Source organism: Polyodon spathula, chromosome 28 (genome assembly GCF_017654505.1).
Source record: "Polyodon spathula isolate WHYD16114869_AA chromosome 28, ASM1765450v1, whole genome shotgun sequence".
NCBI classification, from domain to species: domain Eukaryota; kingdom Metazoa; phylum Chordata; class Actinopteri; order Acipenseriformes; family Polyodontidae; genus Polyodon; species Polyodon spathula.
This window is the reverse complement of record NC_054561.1, coordinates 9,109,015-9,124,075: the sequence shown is the minus strand read 5'-3', so window position 1 is coordinate 9,124,075 and position 15,061 is coordinate 9,109,015. Positions and strand designations below refer to the sequence as shown.

The 15,061-nt window shown below is 37.5% G+C and overlaps 1 protein-coding gene across 1 annotated transcript in view; it reads right to left on the bottom strand.

Moving 5' to 3' along the window:
• The window catches only part of LOC121301960 (collagen alpha-1(III) chain-like), a gene marked incomplete at its 5' end in the record, with an annotated part of 34,958 nt that extends 30,764 nt beyond the window's left edge, over positions 1-4,194 (bottom strand). Inside the window, one exon of the mRNA XM_041231705.1 lies at positions 4,158-4,194. Within this exon, the coding sequence (XP_041087639.1) occupies positions 4,158-4,194 (37 nt within the window). The remainder of the gene's footprint in view (positions 1-4,157) is intronic.
• Positions 4,195-15,061: the final 10,867 nt, after the last annotated feature.

Here is a 15,061-nt window from a genome sequence, read left to right as displayed (position 1 = left end):
TTTAGTGTTTGTAGTTTAGTTTAATCAGTTCAGTGTGTTTTATCTAAGTTTATGTTTTTAAATAACAGTATTATTGAGTTTAGCAGGCAGCTATGTCACCCTGCTGAGACAGTGAAATCACTGCATTTTCAGCATTTCAAGATTCGGTCTCTTGTACACTTGGCCCGACCAATTTTGTGGCTGGTTAGTTTTTTTTAAAATATGCAGCCAAGAGATTTTTTTTTCTATTAGGTATTTCGTTTAGGAAACAGCTGGCTGTAAAAGAGTTGTGCAGCGGATGCGTGCTGGGCCCTATAAACCAGAGATTGATGTATCAAAACCCTCTTTTGCTAGCCTTTTTTTCTTCTGTTGGCGAAGTAGTTTTTTTAAATGATGAACTCAAGGCAAAAGACATTGTATTATTTTCAGAACTACAGTTTGATCCCTAGAACCACCTTTGATCACACTGTGCAGAGAAGTTGCATAATTTGCATGATATATTTGGGAGAAAGGAAAACAATAGAACGCAGAGTTCCCATGAATTCCATGCATGGCTGTTTTTATTATATGTTCATGTGCATAAATTGTTTAGTAGGGTAAACCCCAAAACAGAGCTTTTCTTTCTGAGAAGAAACCGATTTCCATGTTTCTTTTTTGTGTGTCACCACAACTTTAATGCCACTGCAAAAAAGCTAGATATCTAGTAACATGGCTTGGGGGGCAAATTGGTTTTTAGCTTTTTCATTATTTGTCCAGCAAGTTTTCTCTGCGGCGAAAGCCCTGTATTTTGTGAAATGAAAGATGATGGTTTGTTAGCTTGCACATTCAGAATGTGTGCCAGTTGCATGGTAAGCTAATTTACAAGACAGGAGTAGCGCCTGCTAAGCTTGTAAATACATGTATATGTTAATAAAGAAAAAAGAGATCAACATAATTGTTGGGCCCAATCAGTTGAATACAAAAACAAACCCAGAAAGTCATAGCGTCAACATTTGTTTCTTCTAAATAATACAATAAAGTTAAATGAAGCCTCGAACGTAGAGGTTTTTATTATCAACACTGCAGCCACACAATGCAACAGAGACCACTTTTTTGATTCTGATAATATATGAATTGAAGTATAGACCATCATTGATTTGGTGCACATAGGATTGAGGGGATAGCAAGATGCAAATTTCTCTGTCTCGCTGTCTTGCAGCTAACATAAGCAAAGATGAGTTTTTTTTTGTTTTTATAATGGTCACTGGTTATAAGTTTCTCCATCCATCAATGTGGGATTTCATTTTTCAATCCTTTTATTTGACAAAAAACTTCACCAGTAAATAAACAAATTCTCATACCAGGAGTTGAGCCCAGGCCACCTGGGTGAAAAACCAGGAATCCTAACCACTAGACCATATGGTAAAATCGCTGCTTTTTGTTTGCTTCCTGAAGCCAGCAGAGAAATGTGCAGGTAATGTTTTTACACTGCTTTTATCAAATGGGCAATACAATTAATTGAACCTGTTTTGTTCATTTTATACAGGTGCAAATTATTTGCTTAATGGAGTGTATCTTTATTTTGCAATATTTTGATTACTCCCTGTGAGTTTCATTTTGATTTTGACACCCTCTTTCCTGCACTGATTTGAAAAGCATAAACTTTAACTGCAATACTTGTACTTGTGGTTCCGTAGATATAATAATAAACATGACACCTGCCGAAACCCGGGATATAACCAGGGACCTTTAGATATTCAGCCTAACGATCACCCAACTGAGCTATTTCGGCAGGAAGGACGTCTTTGATCAAACTCTTTTTTTGTTCTACGAGAACTAACAATAAAATAACATGAAATGCCTGGTATGGTAGAGGGGCCCTTCATTTTTCTCTTCTATCTACACAGCACATACTCCATAAGAGTTTTTAATAAAGATTTTGTGAGACCAGATAGTTGTCTTGTTCTGCACAGATCTGAAAATTCATGGAATTTGAAAACATTCCACATTTTAACATGCATTTTAAGAAGAGTCCGAGTATCAAAATTGTCGTTCTGTGTGTCAAGCAGCAGTTCAAGCCAAAAAGTTGCAGAGTGCATTCTCACTCCGTTTAAGTCAGACTTGCATTGACAATGGACCATGCACACTATATACATTGTTCTGGGTTGGGTGGCTCTTTACCTGGGGACTTTCACTGTTAGTGTAGTGGTCAGTATCCCCGCCTGTCATGCTGGAGACTGGGGTTCAATACTCTGACGGGGAGATCGTTCTTGACAGTAGCTGTATTGACATCATTTGGAATGTGTCTGTAGTCAAGAAGAAAAACACAATCCTCCCCAACTAGCCTAATATTTGTGTGGCTTAATTTGAGCATCTATGAGGGACACAGTACAGAAGTGTGTCCACGGTGAATGTTTTGCAATTTCCGCTTTTTTTCTTTAAAGATTAGAATGAAGCTAAATGCATTTCCCCACAACTTTGATTTACACACACAATTTGTTTGTTGTTCAAACTGCAATAGTCGTGATACTATCTGGTATCATTATGATTTGATACTATATAAAGTGCATTACTGCATTAAGCCCCATTAAAAAAGTGTTCATTTGAGATCATACTTTGATAATGAGATTTTGGGAAAACTGCAAATATCGATATTAAGTTTGGGCTGAAAGATTCATTTTCTAAGGACTGATGGCTTCCTGTTGTTAGCCCTGCCACATAAAAAAACAAGAAATAAATGTGTTGCAGTTACCTGCCTTGTAAAATGGAATATATTGACACTGAATTGTATGCTTGTTTTTAGTTGTTTAGACTACACACCAAAAGAGTGCACAGCAAGCATGCCAAGCAAATGATAACGCCGCAACTGATAAGAACACTGTATCACCAGGTCAAGGGAAACAGCCAGCTCAATGCGTGTTTATAGCCAGCAAGACTGAAGTTGTCGGAAGTGTGTGCGATTCTCTGCTTTAAAAGTAAATAAAAGAAAACAATGCTGATTTGCTTTTGTAATGTTCATTATTTGAAACAGGCATAAAAACAATCGCAGTGGTCATGAATCGTCTCGGGTCAATAACTTGGAAAGCAGCTATGCTCACCAACATACCACCAACGGGTGAAAACTGATAGTATTGAGTGACACAGAAGATGGATTCTCTCAGTGCTGCTCTGCTGAATGCGCAACGGCACAAAGGGGATTTGCTCATCTAATGACGTGGCAAAATGCAATAGTGTATTGGGTTAATGTAACAACAAAAATAAACACAAAAAACAGGTATGTATTTATTTGTGAATGAACTCTCCTGCATATACGATGGGACCAGGGATCTTAGATCTTCAATCTAATGATCTGCCAACCCCAGAGAGAGACTTTGTCTTGACCATGGATTAATATATACTATTATATTACTCTTTTATAGAGGATTGCTGAAAATATTCCTAGTGTTAATAAAGTGAGAACATTGATTTCAAATAGGAGACATTCCATAAAGGAAACTAACTGTAATGCGGCAATTGCTGTAAGATGTGTATCCATTAATTGCAAAGCCTTGTTAGCACTCAGTTTACCATATAATTTGCATGTAAATCAGATGAAAATATATTTCTTAACACAGATTGCATTATTGTTTATGTAAATAGATTACTTGCTGAAGACACTGAAAAATACTTTGAATCGAAACCTCTGTTATTTATATTTATTCTCAAATAACACAATTCCATTGCTCAAAGAAAGACCTCCCTTTGTGCTTCTCTGAAGACATGCAATGGAGGGCGCAGTGGAGGTTTTCACTCTGGGGAATATTACAAATGATCAGACTGTACTTTAAAATACACATGTAGGGCGGGCGTCTGTTTACAAGAAATTGTCACACTTTGTATTTATCTCCATAATGTGTTGGTAATAAATACGTACACACATTAAAACTATTTGGAGAATGTGGGCATCGATCCCTCTACGAGTGTTCAATTGTCCTACAGAGTTTTATTTTATTGGCAATGTAGTCTGTCATTTCCAAAGGTAAAAAATACATTAATTAACTAAATAGCTAAATAGTAATGATTGAATTAATTAAAGTAAAAACACATTAAATGGCAAGACTTTTTCTTTTCTTTTTTTTGCCTGTTTTACTTTTGACACTTTTGTAAATTATCCAACAAACAGATATTTTTTGGAAATGCATTTTCTAAATGATTCTTACCCTGAGTGCAGATGACAAGTGCCCAGGTGAAGATGCTGATAAAAGACATTGTTGTTGTGGATTCTGTTGCCATGAAGGGCAGCTCTCAATCATGAAGTGTTAAACTCACAGGGCTATAAACACTCCCAGAGCACTGAAGCATGTGCTGCCAATGCAAAGTGTCTTTTCTATGCAAATTGTCTTCCTTGGCACAGCAGCCACTTATATCCAAGCAGTGGTGTAAACACAGGCTTGGTGCTGTGTGTTATTACAGAGCAAGATCAGCAGTTTAGCATGAACACTCCCAGGACAGCAGGACTAGACAAAGAACAGCTTTAATAGGAGCATATGAGGAGAGCCAATCAGCTGAGCTGAGAGTAAGATTAGTAACTGCCCTGGCATTAACACTCCCAGGACAGTGGGACTATACAATAAAGCTCAGCTATTAAGAGTAGCATTAGAAGCTGATTAGCACAGTCCTTAATGCACTCATTAAAGTGTAATGCAGCAGTACTGCTTATTAAACAGCAACCCATCATGATTGAAGTGCACTGGAGTTCTCACTGGCTTCAGTGACACTAGAAGACAATAAGCCTGCTGTAGTAGAGATTGACAGTCCTTGTTTCGCTCTGTGTTGAGTGGCTCTTCGATGCTGTAGGTAGTTCATCCACAATGTCAAACACTCCATCAGAAAGCCTTCAGGAACAGTAGAAGACACTGTGTCTGGAGTCCAAACTGTTCCTTCTAGTGTTACTGAAGAGCTCTCACTGGCACTGAGGGCAGCACTACTGCCCCACTGGCACCTTTGAGATGGGGAGGGTCAGAATGGCAGGAGAAACATAATGCTCTGGGATTTCTGTCAGTCTGGGGTTCTGCTGTAATAACCTGTCTTATTACTGTGCTATTACATTATAAAAAGGAGGGCTGTTCTTGTTTTCGCTTTTGGTCAGTGTAAATATTTGCAGTCTGTGTTGTGTGTCAGGCAGGATTGGGTCTGATGGTTTCATTGAGTAATGAGCACTGGCACCAGGAGGGCAACACCCCCCTCACTTTTCGTACTGGAGGGGCAAATATAGGACACCCCCCCACACACACACACACACACACACACACACACACACACACACACGCAATAAAAAAAGACACAAATAGAGATACACTTTTTATTATTGTTTGAATCTTTTAAATTGTATACTTTAAGGCTGTTTCTAGTGGTGTTTCCTGCCTGACTTCATTTGAATGTTTTTGTCGACTTGCGTGTTTTTCAGTTTCAATACAAGCAGCACAGCAAGTTAAGCTTTGGTGTCTGGAGCATCCCCTTCATCACTGCCCTCAGCAAGCAAGGCAAGAGTTAGCATCATGTCCGACATGCCTGTGCAACAAATGGATTTATTATGTATGTATATATTTTCTTAGCAGATTCCCTCATCCAGATTGTTACAGAATATCACAATACTGTTCAGTGCAATTTCAAAATGATTAATAAAGTGTCAGAAATTAAGGGCAAAATAAAAATGCATTTCAAAGTAGTTGAGGAATAAGACAAATGAAAGATTGAGTGATTATAGCAGCATTGAAGAGCAACTTATTCAATTCTGTGGTTTTTGTTTTTTACAATCATACCGGTTCGCAAAATATTATACTATTTCTAATCTAGTCATTAATTTGCAATGGTTTTATATTTCATTAACTTACGAAATGAACTATAAAAATTAAATGACCAGACATCCCCCAACACACACACACACACACACACACACACACACACACACACACACACACACACACACATTTAAAACAGGTCTGGCATCTCTGTATTTACTTTGTTTAAATTGAAGTCATAGGGAGTTTCATGGAAAGTTGAGGATTTGTTTCTATCCCTCACTGCCAGGGGTGGAATCAAGGGAAAATTAATCCCAAGTGTTGAGATATTACAGTCAGTGTTTCCCAGCATGCACAACAGTGAGCAGCTCCTTCCTCCAGACACAGACCACACTGTAGGGTTTAGATGACTGGGTGTGAGGAGCCTTGTGTTAACAATGGGAGAACTGGGCTGACTGGGGAGGTAACTGCTGCCTATTTCAATGGTCTTATTACTGTACTGTTACACTACATTATGCATTACATTATGGACAGCAGTGTTGCTCTAGCTCCCTCTTGTGGTCAGTGTTAATATATGCAGTGTTTCTCTTAAAGGTCACATAAAGGGAAGCTATAGTGCTGCTGACAGTAGTAATCTCCTGCATCTTCAGCCTGGACTCCACTGATGGGCAGCATGAAGTTTGTTCTTGAGCTCCTGTCAGTGAATGGAGCTGGAACTCCAGAGACTCGGCTATTCAGTGAAGAGAAGAGGAGTTTAGGAGCTCCTCCGGGTTTCTGCACAAACCAGGCTAGACTGCTGGTACAACCAGAGCTACTGGATCTGCAGTTCAGAGTGACACTCCCTCCTATAGAGACAGACTCCACTGTGGGACTCCGAGTCAGGACAATCTGAACGCTGGATTCTGAAAATAAAAACACAGAACATCAACCCACCGAGTCAACAGCTTCGTCCATTAACTGTATTCCACTGTTTGCTGAGGAAGCGCTGATAATAATAATAATTAATAAGAATGATGATTTCTTACCATGAGCAAAGAGTGCCAGTGTCCAGAGGAGGAGCCCCAGTGAAGCCATGTTCTCCATGTGTGGCTCTGGATTAAAGAGCATCATTTTATTTTTTTCTCTCTCTCTCTCTCTCTCTCTCTCTCTCTCTCTCTCTCTCTCTCTCTCTCTCTCTCTCTCGGTCACAGAGTGTAGTGCAGTCTGTGCTGCTTGGTGTTTTCTCATTTTAACCCTTTCATGCATCAATTATGATAACCTTAAACAAGATTTTTTTTCAAATGTTTTCTATTAGTGTTCAGGGCCTATAAAAACATTAAAAAGTTGGGTTTTTTTAGTACAAAATTTAAGAAGTTGTACACATGTCCACTTGAGCGGACCTCATGCGTCTCTAACCAAGTGCCCTATTACCTGGAACAGCATATTATGAATGAAAGTCTTTTCATTTTATTTGTTGGAAAAAAAGTAATACAAAATGCAAAACTAAATGACTGGAACCATTCCAACTGGCATGCATTAGAATGGTTTCTAATATTTTCTTTTTGCCAGAAACAAAAATGTCCTCAAAGTTGAATGAATATATATATATAAGCATCAGTTAGCTTTGGTCAGTGATTCCCCACACTGAAACTGATTTCAGGGGGTGACCTTGACACTGCCACTTTCACTGCTGCTCCTCGGGCTCCCTGCTTCCTCTCCCTGCGTGTCTGCCTGCCTTTCATCACTATCACTGTCCCTTGATTGGGATGGAATCTCCTCTGCTACCCTGTAGCTAGGTGCTCTTGATGGCTGGGTAAGGAAATAACAATACTACTAATAAAACTGCTGCTACTGCCACACAGCTGCTGCTAATAATAATAATAATAATAATAATAATAATAATAATAATAATAATAATAATAATAATTATTCAGAAAAGTCATTTTCAATTGAAAAACAGTTGAGAGATGTTAGAATGATCCAAATGAGCCTATTTGTGGACAACATTGCAGTATACAGCTCTTATATGACAAAAGATATTTAGCACAGGCCTATAGAACAACACAGACCTCATGTACAATATTAATCTTAATACTGCATGACAATCAGTGGACATATGGTTTAAGATAAACTGTGAAAAAAATATTTGAACAAACATATACCATATTATTGCCTAAACATTACGTTCTTTGAATCTATTTTTTATCCTGCTCCGCTCTTTTTATGTAAAATGATTTTACAGAAATTCCTGAGGTGCTCGCTGCTGCTGAACTTTTAGTACCTATCAAATGCACTAGATGGCAGGCGTTTTAATTTCGGAAGACGTCCAATGAAGAGGATAGAATGCATTAGAGAAGAAACAGAGTTTCTATTGAAGATAATCACTTAAAAATAGCTGTCCACTGTAGTGACCTCTATCTATGTGTGAAAGTTAAACTGAACAAACTGAACAATGTATTTCATATATTTCAGATAGAACAATTGTACCATAATTGAGTATATATCTAAACAATCCGCTAGTAACAGACATCATCTCAAAGCGCTATCATTTAAAGATCTTATGAAAGACAAGTATGCTTGCACATTATATCACAGAAAACATGATAATCCCAGCTCTTCATTTAATCCTTCAGTTTGTACCGTATGGAGACTGAAGATCCCTTTGGATTCACAATGTGATAGTTTTTGATCGAGATTACCACCTCTGCCAGCTTGAAATATTTTTTGTATGTCACAGAATTTAAGATAAGAAGCTTAATGTTTGGTATCTACAAAATGTCTAGATAGTGGTGAATGAATATCTTTTCTCCCAATGTAACTTTTATACTCGCTCATTAATGCGCAATCATAACTGTCTAGTAGTTTTACCAACATATTGCAAGTGCCAAGGACAAGAAATCAAATAAATGACATGAGTTGAAGCACATGAATTCACTTGTAAGATACTGTACTCTTTTTTTTTTTTGTTGTACAGCTTTTGAAATTCTTAGTTTTAAACGCATTATCACAGGTGGCACAATTACGACATGGACAAAAATCCAATAGATTTGTCCAGTACACCTAGATCTCTCGAACATTTAAACGAGTCAGCCCTTAATAAAGACCGTCCGTGTTCATTTCTGTGTATGTGACATTGTCTATACACAATAGCTGTTATGTAAGCCTATTAGTATCAAACCCATCGCAATTAATGTGTTCCATGTTTTCAATCAGTTTGACAGTTTCAACCAGTCATTGAAAAAGCAGCAGTGCTTTGCAATTATAGTTTGTCACTATAGTTTGTTTTCCAGTGTAAAGTATATCAAATGTGTGCTTATAATCTGATGAATAAGATTCCCATTTGAATCATAAATATTTGGGAGTTATCTAACAAACACGAGGTATGTTGTGCTGCCATAATGGATTACATAGACTTTCCTGCCCCGTGTTGCTTTCTTCTTAGGTGTGGTCTCAGGTTCGATTGAGTTCTGCTCCCTCGATCACATTCTGCAGCATCTCGCCTTGCTGATCACTCCTGTATGCTTTGGCGGTCTAGCAGTTTGGTCTCTGTGGCGCAATCGGCTGTTTACCTAAAGGTTGGTGGTTCAAGCCCACCCAGGGACGATGCTTTTTGCATTTCTTAATGACATTAGAAAATGGTACTGTAATACGTTGTTATTTCCTCCAATTACACTGAAGAAAAGAATGTACTCTGTTTTTAGTTCAAGATATTAATGAAAAAGAAACCTGGTCTTGTCAAAACCTGAGCTATTTCGGCTTGACAGTGATTGAAGCCTGTATATAATGAGAAACGTTCAACAGCTCGGAAACACCATAATAGAATCCGATCCCTTTACAAATGTATTTCGAGACACTTAAGTTTTCTCCCAAATGTGCTTCTCAACAAATGGTTTTGCTTACTTTTATTTTTAATTCTTTCCACAGTAAGACCAAAAGGCAAACATCCAGGAAATGGGTAAACACTGCTACCAGCTGCCTGAAAGAGCAGCGCTTGAACTGTCTCAACAAACGTTTAGCTCTAAAACGTGTACATTGAAAGTCTATTACCGTCTTTAACACAATCAATGTGTTCCAATAGCGGTTAATCCACAGGGTGATCAATAAAGTGACTGTTGGCTTTGTTCACATATTAACAAGACGTTTTCAGGATTCATGCATATTCTGAACAAGCACATTAGAATATGCTAGTGAAAGCAAAGTGAAATAACAGGTTGATTGGCTCTGGTCTTAAAGTGGCATTAATAAAAACATAATTATGTAAGGTTACCAATGCACAAATATGCAGCATATTTAAATCTTCTCACATGAATTTAAAATACTTACTGACAGTGATAGTTTTTCATCGAGATTACCACCTCTGCCAACTTGAAATATTTTTTGTATGCCACAGAATTTAAGATCTAAAGCTGAATGTTTGGCATCTACAAAATGCTTAGATAGTGGTGAATGAATATCTTTTCTCCCAATGTAACTTTTATACTCGCTTGTTAATGAACAATCATAACTGTCTAGTAGTTTTACCGTTGCAGTCAACTATCACACGGGAGATCCCTCATCGCCGGCCACTCTCTCCTAAATATCTTTTTATATATAATCTGCACATTCTTAGACAAGACGGATAATTACACACAATAAATAGCACTGGTGTATACACACAGAAGCAGCTATGAGAAAGAAAGACATGAACCATTTCTTTACATTAAATATATTGGTTAATTGTGGGCTCTAGTTGTTAACATCACTGAGCCCCTTGTGCCTGTGGATTGCAACCACAATGTGGAAACATATAGAGAATGTATGGGAATGGTCAATGAACATTGATTTTTAATACTGGACCCTGTCTTAATACTGTATTACATTCTGAATATGAATATAGCTGAATTATTAACTGTAGATAATACTTAGAATACCAGATCCATATTTAGCATTAAAAAGCAACACATGGGATTTCTTTAACAGTCGTTCGTTATTTTGTGTATCAGCCGCCACACAAAGCCGAGCGCAGTGCGGTATCCTGTAATGATGCTCCAGTCAGTCTGCCCGGACTGCACCTGAACCATCTTGAAAACACGAAGCCTCTAATCAGCTCATTTGTAAAAGTTAGTAAAGAATTGCGCTCTATAATATAACGAAGCTAAATCTGAACTCCCAGCCTGTGCAGCGAGAGAGGGAGAGAGGGCGGGGCAGAGAAGAGGGGGAGACGCTGCTAGGCAACCGGCTCCTGAACGTTCCACTCAGCTGAGCAGAGACCGTTAGGATTTAAAAATGCGAAAGTTCCGAGCGGCGCGAGGCGCTGTGGTGACTTCAAGAAGATAAAATGAAAGCCTCGATTAAAGTTTAATCAAATAAATACATTAATAACCATATGAAACAAAAATACGTTTTGGTAGCTCATACCTATTTAAATTACAAAATGCGACCCGTTTTAGAAATTGATTTATATACTAACTGCCATATAAATCTAAATTATATTTAAAACTGTTTGAGGGGCAGACTAGAATAGATGATTTCTAAAATCCATTACTGTTAAGAAACTATAAAGCCACCTTACTTAGCACTCGGGGGAAACAGAAATTATTAATTTGTAAAGAATTAGAAGTAACATTATTTAGATAAATACTCAGAATTATGAAGGTATAGAATTTTTTAAATTAAAATATGCCCACATGTATTTTTGTTTCATGTCGTTATTTATTTATTTATTTAAACCTGTAACTGGTGCTTTCATTGTCCCCTCTTGCTGGTGCCACGGCTTGTCTCTGTATCTATTCTCTGATATTTGAGGGTTTGTTTATTACACACTGGCAGCTCAGCTCAATCTTATTGATTTTATTTTGTGAAAACAATAAAACGTTCCTGACGCGCTCTAAAGTATAGCAGCCGTGCGGGTGATTTGATAGGTTGTCATGGCAGCGCCGCTCATCACGGGAGTGGTTATCCGGGACAAACGCTTCCTTCGCCGGGTAAATACAGTGACAACAAAGCAACGAGACATATAAACACAATGAATAAATAAACAGCATTGACACTCATGGGCTTCCATGCGGGGAAATTTACACGGGAAGTGGCGACGCGTGTGCGCGTTTGGGAGAATTACTCGTGTAAATCAGGTTTGTGGCCGAAAAAAACGGCCAAAGAGAGGGATAGGGTAAATCTCATTTACTCGTGTGAATGACGAAACACACGGGAAAATCCACACCCAGTTCCGCATGGAAACCCGCATTTCACTAAATGTTAATGAGTGTGTTTATTCTTAACTATAAACACTGCAAGGGAGCAGGTCAGCTGTTACTGTGGATTACAAGACAGCAGAAAGTAGTGGCTGATGGGTGATTTTATGGTTAGCAGTGGTGCAGTTCACCTTAATGATAATGCTGGCGGCATTATTTTATTATTGTGTTTTGCTGTGTCTGGTCTGTCATTGTAGATCTCTTGTGGGTTTACAGTTCTGTATAAAACACACCATTATTATTGTGTTTTGCTGTGTCTGGTCTGTCATGTTGTAGATCTCTTGTGGGTTTACAGTTCTGTATAAAACCTCTTACCATGAACTGCGTTATGCCCGTGTTATAGTATTAATGCAGCTGTTTGAGAATACCCTTACTGCTTAAATGTCTAACTGAATTAATACCCGTCCTTTTCTGTTCCCAGCTAAGTCCAAAGTCAACACGTGTCTGCCCTCCACGTTATGAGATGCACAGGACACAGTGACAATCACAGCTTGTTCTACAGCTTGTTTCTACCAATCCCATTTCTTAATTGCACAAACTTCTTTCAAAGAGGAATGCATTTTAATATCACTTCATTAAGAACTTACAACTAAAATCTAATATGTGAGTGTCAATAAGATATTTTTAATATCTGAGCCATCCTAGCCTTCGCAGCCTCCTGACTAGATCTGCGCAAGCCTGCTGCCCGAAATCAGCACTGTGCAAATGGAGAGCAAAAATATAGGGAAGAAAAAAGACATTTACTAAACGCTGTGGCACAACCATATTAATCACAAGTTAATAGTCAAATAAAATGCCAAACTAAAGCACTCTGTGTAATAAGTGTTTAGTGTATCCTGCACCATTAAAGGTCATTTAATGTGAGAGCAGTATTATAAAACACACCCATACACAAAGTTCACAATTCTACAAACAAACTGTATTATACAAGTACATTGTGTCCAAATATGCAAACACACACACACACACACACACACACACACACACACACACACACACACACACACACACACACACACACACACGTGAAATCATTCTACAACATACAGTGATGTCACTACTGGGACCAAATCATCCTGGTTATACCAACCAATGTAAAATAATCTGCTGTCATGTACGAACATTCTCAAGCAAACGCTTTCCAATCATTCCAAGGCAACTGACGTACATTGTATGGTGGTTACTGATCTGTTTTTGAGTTTGATCACATCTCTCGTGATGAGGCGCGTACACAGCGTGGATAGTGCAGTGATGCAGGAAACACTGCATTGTTTGTAATCAGACGTGACTGCGCCACTGCATTGTGCAGTATGGGGGTTTTGTTTTGTGTTTGTGAGAATGTGTTTCAATAAAGTGAATACACAGTCATTGAATCCATACTGAGTACAGCAGTGTTACTGTGTGATATGCATGTAGAGGGAGGGGGGGTTGCATCTCGGCTTAATGAAAAACTGTGAGATTTGCAACAGCATCAGCTTTTAACAATCACCCTTTGGACTTATAAAAATCAAACCATCCGGGACGTGTGTGATTCTTATAAATGGACTGCACTGTAAGACCCTTTAAATATATATATATATATATATATATATATATATATATATATATATATATATATAATAGGGTATAATAGTAATAGAGCCAGCTGCCCAACGTTTTGATATGTTGTACATATCTTTCTCAAGAAAGGAGCATGTTGAATCAAAACATTGGAGGTATTTCTAGGTGTTCGACAGCATGACAACAACTTGTTATAGTTTATATTTATTCTTACATTATGTCATGGTGTTCTATAGATTGTGTCATCATTTTTACTTATATCTTTAACTCTATTTCAATTCTAATTAACATTATTTCTATTCTCATGCAATGCTGACTCTGAGGATCAGCCTTGATTTGCTCTCCCCAGCGTATCAGCATGCACAACTTTTAAATGAATTTTGTTTATTTATTTATTGAAATGTTCTATACTTATTGGAGTTAATTTGTTCATTCTTTTCTGTTGAGTTCCGCTGGCATCATTGTGTTGAATCTATTTATCCATTTACTTTCTTTTATTCTTCTATATGTCGCATTGTCTAATTTTAGCTGCTCCAATACTACAAGCTGTAAATCATTGTTGTTCATCATGTCATGCCATTGACTGCTCAGGTGATGTACTATTGGTTCATTCATTTTTTATTTCTAATTACTAAAAGGTGGTTCTGAATTCTTTTATATAAAGTTGTTCCAGTCTCTCCAACGTATTTTATTTCATCACATTTTTCACAGGCTATTCCATAAACAGCATTGCTATTTTTACAGTAGATATTAGTATTTAGTGGATATGTGGTGTTCTTGTGTTTAATTATATTTTTTCTTTTGTCCATGTATTTACACACTTTACATGTACTAGTGCAAGTATTTGTAGAACCTGTTCTGTCAATTTTTCTTTTATGTTTACTGTGAACTAAAATATCACCTAAATTAGCTTCTCTTTTGAATGCTACAACTGGGGCCTTAAATTCTTTTAAACAAATTTCTGAATTGAATACATGTTTTTGTTTTACACAGTCACTTTCTCTTGAGCATGTTCTTCGTATTCTTATTCCTAGCCCCTTTGGGATTGCCCATTTAGTGTGGATTGGATGTGCAGAGGACATGTGTAAATACTGGTGCATGTCAGTAGCTTTACAGAAGAGGTCAGTCTCAATTGAACCTTCTTCAAGTTTTACTACGGTATCTAAAAATTATATTTATTTTCTTGTCCATCGAAGGTCCATCTTAATATTACTGTGTATTTCATTTGCCATTTTATGAAACTGGAAAAGAGATTCTTCTGCATGTGTCCAAACCCCAAAAATATCATCTACAAACCGAATGTATTCTAAAGGTTCTCTTTCTGATTTTCTAAGTAATTGTTCTTCCTATTTCCCCATGTATGTTCTGGCAAAATGCATTCCTAATTTAGATCCTATTGCTGTACCATCGTTTTGTTTGTAATTCTTATCAACAAATGTAAAATAACTGTTTTCTAAAACTACGTTGATCCTGTTCAGCACCTCTGCATTGATTTATCTAGTCTATTATCTAGTGCTTTTTGACAAGCTTCTAAAGTTTCTTTACAAGGGACAC